Raw genomic sequence first — 7,456 nt, 5'->3', positions numbered from 1 at the left:
TGCTAAAATCCATATACACCACATCTACTGCTTAACCCTCGTCCACTTCCTTAGTCACCTTCTCAAAGAATTCAATAGTCACCGAATTGTGGTCACTGTCCCCAAAGTGCTCACCTACCTCTAATTCTAACACCTGGCCTGGTTCATTACCCAGAACCAAATCCAGTATGGCCTCACCTCTTGTTGGCCTATCTACATATCGTGTCAGGAAACCCTCCTGCACACATTGGACAAAAGAAGGATGGTACTCTTCTCTTGAATCATCCTCGCAATCCTTACTTCTACGATTCTAGGACTATTAGGAGGCCTGTAAAAGACTCCTAACAGGGTGAGCTCACCTTTCCTATTCCTAACCTCAGCCCAAACTACCTCACTATTACTTTCACTCTTCTCTTGAATCATCCTCGCAATCCTTACTTCTACGATTCTAGGACTATTAGGAGGCCTGTAAAAGACTCCTAACAGGGTGAGCTCACCTTTCCTATTCCTAACCTCAGCCCAAACTACCTCAGATGGCGAGTCTTCATCCATCGTCCTTTCCACAGCTGTAATACTATCTTTGACAAGCAATGCCACACCTCCCACACTTCTTTATTATTCCGTGAACTATTGGGTTTTGGAATTTACTGTAATTTTGTTTGAGGATTTTTTGTTTGAATTATGTAATAACTTTTTCATCCCAAAATCATTTTGTAAAATAAGCTTGTTTCGTAAGGCATGCTATAAAGAAAATGTTGTTTTTGTGTATAGAACCTTACAGGACTTCAGGATGTGTCAAGGCACCTTTATAGCCAATTAAGTAGTTTTAACCTGTATTAACTGGTTTAATGTAAATGTCAGTTTTGATCTTGCACTGCATTTCACATTCTATTAATTGTCTGCCTCAGATTATCAAATCCCAGTTCATGTTTTTGAAAATTAGATATTTTAATATCAATTCTTTCACTTTCTGTATAGGGATTGACTTTTTTAGGTTCTAGGACCTCCCCACAAAAGATATACTTACATGAAGATAGTATCTCAGGAGGCTGTTCAACATGGAGGGAATTGCAGGCAAGACCAATCACAACATCACATGATGCCCTTCCACAACATTTCAAGGAGTTGCTTAGAAAAGACCTACCTCAGGAATTGAGACTAAATTCAGTGTTGCTTAAGCTAAGAGTGACTAATTTGCTCATATACTACATTATAAACATGATGTGGAGGTGCCAGTATTGGACTGAGGTGGACAAAGTCAAAAAACACATGACACCGGGTTACACTCCAACAGGTTTATTTACAGATTGTAAATTGCTAAATGCAATCTCTAGTCTATGCTAATTGAACTCATAGTCATTAATGTCAAGTTGCTTACTCATGGGGCTGGAATTTAGGGTGTGCTGTGTTCCCTTATACTCCCTGCTCCACCCCAAATAAAACACTGGTCAGGAGCATGCCCACATATAAAACTGTTTGACAGGTTGCTAATTCACTCAGGACAACACTTCAATCTTCATCTGGAGAGGAAGATCCACCTTAAAATTGTTGAACGATCCGAATGGCCAACAGCGCTGTAATCACAGCAATTTCCTTTTGATGTTAGGCCACACTGGGACTACAGTTAGTCCCTAAAGAAGCGAAGTTATGGGAGCAGGACTGAAGATAAATATGGGCTATCAATGAGGCCTGATTGTTGGGACCTTGTTTTGAGTGGTTGGGGCAGTGGACTAAAGGGTGGCTGAAGTTTGGGGGTGGGGGGAGAGAGAGGAGATACCTTAGATGGACCTGAAGGCTTTCAAAGAAATCCTCACACCCATGTTAACCTGCTTCAAGACTGTCCAACAGAAGCTGCTGAGCCTTCAATTTGAAGTTTCCCCTTGCTAATCGGAGCATGTTTAGTACTTAACTAGTCATTGGTTTATCACTTGAGGGCTTCACAAGGCTAAAAGACTGGGTGGTTGCCTGCAATCCTCACCATTGACACCCTCTCCCCAAATAAATAAAAGGGATACAGCTCAGTGTCGAGTAATATGGGGAGGGTGCTGGGCAGACAGCCAACACACTTCATTTTACCAGATACCTCCAACAGATGTTAGAGAAATTGTATAAAGTATATATTATTTGTATATATATTTGTAAATCTGCATGCTGTTTGGTATAGCCTAAATTCATAAAAGGATACTATATAAATGCAAGTCATTTTTTTCTATTTGTTGACATGTTGGGATTCCAAACTCCTTGATTTGTAACATGTCTTTCAGTGGAATGATGAGTCTAACCGTTTCTGATGGTCTGCAAAAGGCAAGTGCATACAACTGATGGGCTGATGTTATTGTGTATGATGAATGTAAAAGCAGTTATAGTGCTGCTTGCAAATGAACAACATCTGCATTGTGGATAGTTACTACCTAACCTATTGTGATTTTGTTACAGGTTGCAATTCCAGATGTGAAGGAGGCTGTACGTGGTGCAGATCTGTTAATATTTGTTGTACCCCATCAATTTATCCGTAAACTGTGTGATGAAATAGTTGATCAAGTGCCGCAGAAAGCTCTTGGCATAAGTCTTATAAAGGTATCTGTACATTTATAAATGATTCTCTCACTTCTGGTTGCCACAACAGTGGCATATACAGTTTCACTTGAGGAAGCCATTGGACTGGGAAGGAAAAGTAGAATCTGTTTCTAGCTTTGAATCTTTCGATGTTTAGTTAACTTGCAGTGTTTATAAAATGTCAACTAATGCCTGCTCTTGTTGGCCAAGTTTTCAGTTCGTTTCTGATTCATTTTACTCCAAACTTTCAACATTCTATGGGTTAGCATTCATCTTACAATCAATAATTTGAGAGAAAGTTAGTATTTATAAATGTGTGAATTAATTGAAGCAAGGATGGATTTGCAAGTCTTTTGAGGGAACATTGGACAGCTATTTGAAGCATAGCAAGATACAAGACAACGGGAAATATTGTTTTAGTGGAATCAATTTTATAATGCTCAAGCAAGGATCTGGCATCGGCATTGATGGTAAGCTGACTAGCTTTCTGTGCAGTAATAAGCAGACATAACCAAACTGTTACCAGAACATGATATACCTCCTGCACAGCCTGCCCTCTCCCTTCTTTTAGTTTGGCTGTTGCCTCTCCATATTGCTTTTGTTTATAGAAGCACTGTTTAAAAAAAAAACAATGCTGATATGAAGCAGGCCAGCCAATATCTGTAAAGGGAACAAGCAAAAATGCAAATTGCTGGAGAAACTCAGCTGGCCAGGCAACATCTGTGGAGAGAAAACAGCCTCAAAACATTAACTCTGAACTATTTTCTCTTCAGAGATGCTGCCAGACATGCTGAGCTTTTTATACAATTTGCATTTTGATTTGTTTTTGTTCTCCAGCGTCTGCAGTTTTTTGTCTTATTTCTATAAAGGGAACATTGCATGCACCCAGCATTTTCTGCTTTTGCTAAAATTGATCTTTATTGGCTAAGTCTGTATGTCAATTAGGTAATGGGTTGCTACATCGGAGAGAGTGTGTTTATTAAATGACTGAAACTGGGCAAAAATGATTAAAGACAAGAAGTATGCACTTTCTTTCAAACACTCCAAGATGGCAGCAGAGTTGCAGCGCAACATGTGGGCTCCTCTGCCCAAGAACCTGGAGCTCATTTATTCCATTCGCTCTACTTGTTTTTTGTCTTTCTAGGCTTTTTTAAAAAAAAATTTTCATTTATTATGGTATTTTACATTTTAATGACTTTGGCAGATGGCATCTTCTTGCGGCCCAGGCCTAGTGACGAGGTGACTTTCAGCAGCCCAGAATGGTGGTATACGCCTGGCACCTGGTAGGAGGTCTCCTGGTATGGTGGCATTGTCCAGGAGAAGCGGTCTTGGTCTTGTCCCAGTAGGGAGGTCTTCAACAGCTTCCGGGTATTCTAGCAGCCCAATGTGGGGGTCTAGTCTCGGTGCGGCAGTCTCAGCTTGGCTCTGGCTGCCAGTTTTGGTGCAGTTTTTCAACATACCCCAAAAGCAGGAATTGTTAATTAAACTGTGATGAACTTTTACTTGATTTTTTTTTCTTTTTAATGACTTCTGTCATTAATTTAGGCACTGTGGTATGGCAACTTATAAAATGTTCCATTACATTTTTAAAATAAAACTACACATGACAATACATTGATATTTTATTCTTATCTGTGTGACTACACGTGCTGAGTTTGTTGAGTGGCCCACTAATGTGGCAGTTAATGATGATGAAATTCATGTCCTGATCTTGTAGTTAGCTCATGATTATTACTAAAGCAGTCAACAATTTAGTACTTGAAGGAAATTTCAGATCTTTCATGTGAATGATATTAAACACTTATCAATCTAAGCATTATTTCAACATACCAGAATGTGGTGCTGGAAAAACACAGCAGGTTAGGCTGCATCCGAGGAGCAGGAGATTAGACAGATAGATTAGATACCCTACAGAATGGAAACAGGCCCTTCGGCCCAACAAGTCCATACCGACCCTCCGAAGAGCAATCCACCCTAACCCATTCCCCCACCCTATATTTACCCCTGACTAATGCACCTAACACTATGGGCAATTTAGCATGGCCAATCCACCTAACCTGCACATCTTCGGATTGTGGGAGAAAACCGGAGCACCCAGAGGAAACTCACGCAAGCATAGTGAGAATGTGCAAATTCCGCACAGCCCAAGGCAGGAATTGAACCTGGGTCCCTGGTGCTGTGAGGCAACAATGCTAACCACTGAGCTACCATGCTGGAGAATCAACATTTCAGGCATAAGCCCTCCATAAGCCTGAAACATCAATTCTCATGCTTTGGGATGCTGCCTGATCTGTGCTTTTCTAGCATCACACTCTCAACTCTGATCGCCAGCATCTGCAGTCCTCACTTTTTTCCATTATTTCAAAATACAGTGTACATTGTCAATATGGACACAGCCATATTAGAAATATCAGAATGCAATACCGTGACTTTATATTGAAAAGTTACCACCAAGGAATCATAATGAAAGCATGAAGCTATCATTAATGTTTAGTTTCATTGGAATTGCAAATACAATCGGTTCTGCTATAATGCGCATTTCTTCAATGCAAATTGGCTATAATGCGTTTGAAGAATGTAGACCATTATTTGCAGAACTCAAACTTTCCTTACCTGTATTGGCTATAACTCTATTCCGGTCTCATTGGTTTAAACAGTACCACTGTTATGTGATTTTCGAATGATGTGGGATAGCACGGGAATGGAACTGTGGCATTATATCAGAACAGACTACCACAACTCTAATGTTTAAATGAATCATTTCAGTTACAGTACATTCAATATTTTTCTGTTATTTTCTCTTTGATTCCAGGGGATTGATGAAGGGCCTGAAGGACTAAAATTGATCTCCGATATAATCAGGGAGAAAATGAAGATTGATGTTAGTGTTTTAATGGGGGCCAATATAGCCAATGAAGTTGCAGCAGAGAAGTTCTGTGAAACTACAATTGGTAAGTCAGTTTACTTTGCAACATTTCTACTTTTGCATTGCAATTTTTTTTTCAAAAATTCAAATTCTGTATGCTATGAATTGTGGTGCAGTCTATTAAGCTTCCAAATAAGAATATGCGATTAAGTGAGTGGCAGACAGTAATCCCTCTGTTAAAGATGTGCTGTGAATTGTGCTGTAATGTATTAAACTTCCATTTAAGAATGTTGGTAGAAAGTTGCATGAATTAGCAGTTTAATTGTTACAACATTCTATTCTCTTCAGCCTTCAGAAAGATAAAATGGACTGCATTAACACTATTATGTCTAGTTCTATGAAAGAGTTATTACTTACACTTTACTGGAGTGAGTTGGAAAGTGAATTGGGCAGAAAACAAACCATTCGGATTAGTTGGTCAATAGCTTTTGCTGAGTTAGTTGATCTGAGCTGGTGTGATAGTTAGAATTGTACTTACAATTGTAATGTTGCTTTAATTGTGTTTATGCCTGTGAACTCGATCATGGTTTCCATTTATGACTGTTATCTAGTGACACCTGCAGGAATATTGTAGAATGTGGCTGCTGGATCAAAATACCAGCTAACACTTTCACTGAATCACACAAGGTGGCTGGGATCTTTTGAACCTTAGCCCGTGCTGGAGTCATTGCCTTTGTAGTAAATGGAGAGCTATTTGAAAGAAAATAAACAAATAAGTAAACAGGAACGGAACTTGGGAATGTTGCTCAATGAGGCACTTATGTACAAAATAGAAAATAATCTTTATCAGCACACAAGGGTGTTGCAATATTCTAAAAATACAGGGAAACAAATGAGAACATGTTATTTTGAAAACTATTTGTGAGTAGCACGGTAATAAAGAAAATGTTTTCTTTGATTTGAAAATGTCTTATAAGTTGTAGAACAAATAGTGGTTGAATTAATGCATTCAGGTCATGAATGTCAGGTTCCTGACTTACTGGGATGCGTATAGTGCTAACTTAAGAAAAGATAGGGAACTTTTAAAATGCAATAGGCTATTTGACTTCAGCAGCACATACCTTTGTTTACCCTTCATGTGAACAAATAGTTCTAATCTCACATTCACCAGATGCAATATAATTTACATTGTTTGTGTTGATGTTGGCCATTGTCCCTTTTTACTTGAAATCTAACAAAGTTTATATCTCTTAATAATTTATAATCATTAGCATTCTTTCTCATAGCATTGGCTTCATTGCTTTTCAGAAAAGTCAAATGCTGTTTCCATTTTCTTTACTGCAAGTGTTATCTCCTTGCAGGTCAGATTATTATTTTGTAAGCATCAGCACTGACAGACACTTGCACATAGGCCTTTAGTGCCATACAGCTTGCAAAATGTCTTTACAGCCAAATATTTAGTTATGCAGTTGAGACATATGGGAGGTCTACAATAAGATCCCTCTCAGTGTACACTGTCTACTGAAATCTCTTGTATCATTTGGAACACAGGCGTGTCAGCAAGGCAGTGAGATAAGGTCAATCATAAGCCAGAAAACTGGTTACTTAACTTGAATGAACAGAAGACCATATGGCTCAAAGGCACTGTATTTTTTCTAATGCAGTCTAATTTATATATGCCACAACTTAGAATGTTCCACAAATTTCCTCTGGCGAGACAGAAAGTGAGATCCTCCTGCTTCTCAGTTTCAAGTAAAATGGATTACCCCAACAGACAATGAGCAAACCAAAAATCTAATCTTGTCCCTTCCCTGCCTTTTCTCTGAAGATTGGACTGTCAGTATACAGTTTATAAAACTGTCATCTTGTTCCTCCACCTGTTACACTTGATACCAAGGCTTAGGTACATAGGTTGCCTGTCTTGTTGGGGTTCATGTTGTCCTGAGTGACAATAGACAATAGGTGCAGGAGTAGGCCATTCTGCCCTTCGAGCCTGCACCACCATCCAATATGATCATGGCTGATCATCCTTAATCAGTATCCTGTTCCTGCCTT

The 7,456-nt window shown here is 39.1% G+C and overlaps 1 protein-coding gene across 1 annotated transcript in view; it reads left to right on the top strand.

Moving 5' to 3' along the window:
• Window positions 1-7,456, top strand: part of LOC122549960 (glycerol-3-phosphate dehydrogenase 1-like protein) — a 59,177-nt gene that overhangs the window by 15,511 nt on the left and 36,210 nt on the right. Inside the window, exons 3-4 of the mRNA XM_043690246.1 lie at window positions 2,416-2,556; window positions 5,348-5,486. Of these exons, the coding sequence (XP_043546181.1) occupies window positions 2,416-2,556; window positions 5,348-5,486 (280 nt within the window). The remainder of the gene's footprint in view (window positions 1-2,415; window positions 2,557-5,347; window positions 5,487-7,456) is intronic.

This window comes from Chiloscyllium plagiosum, chromosome 5 (genome assembly GCF_004010195.1).
Source record: "Chiloscyllium plagiosum isolate BGI_BamShark_2017 chromosome 5, ASM401019v2, whole genome shotgun sequence".
Lineage (NCBI taxonomy): Eukaryota > Metazoa > Chordata > Chondrichthyes > Orectolobiformes > Hemiscylliidae > Chiloscyllium > Chiloscyllium plagiosum.
Note: the sequence above shows the minus strand (reverse complement) of the source record. Positions and strands in the feature narration are given on the sequence as shown.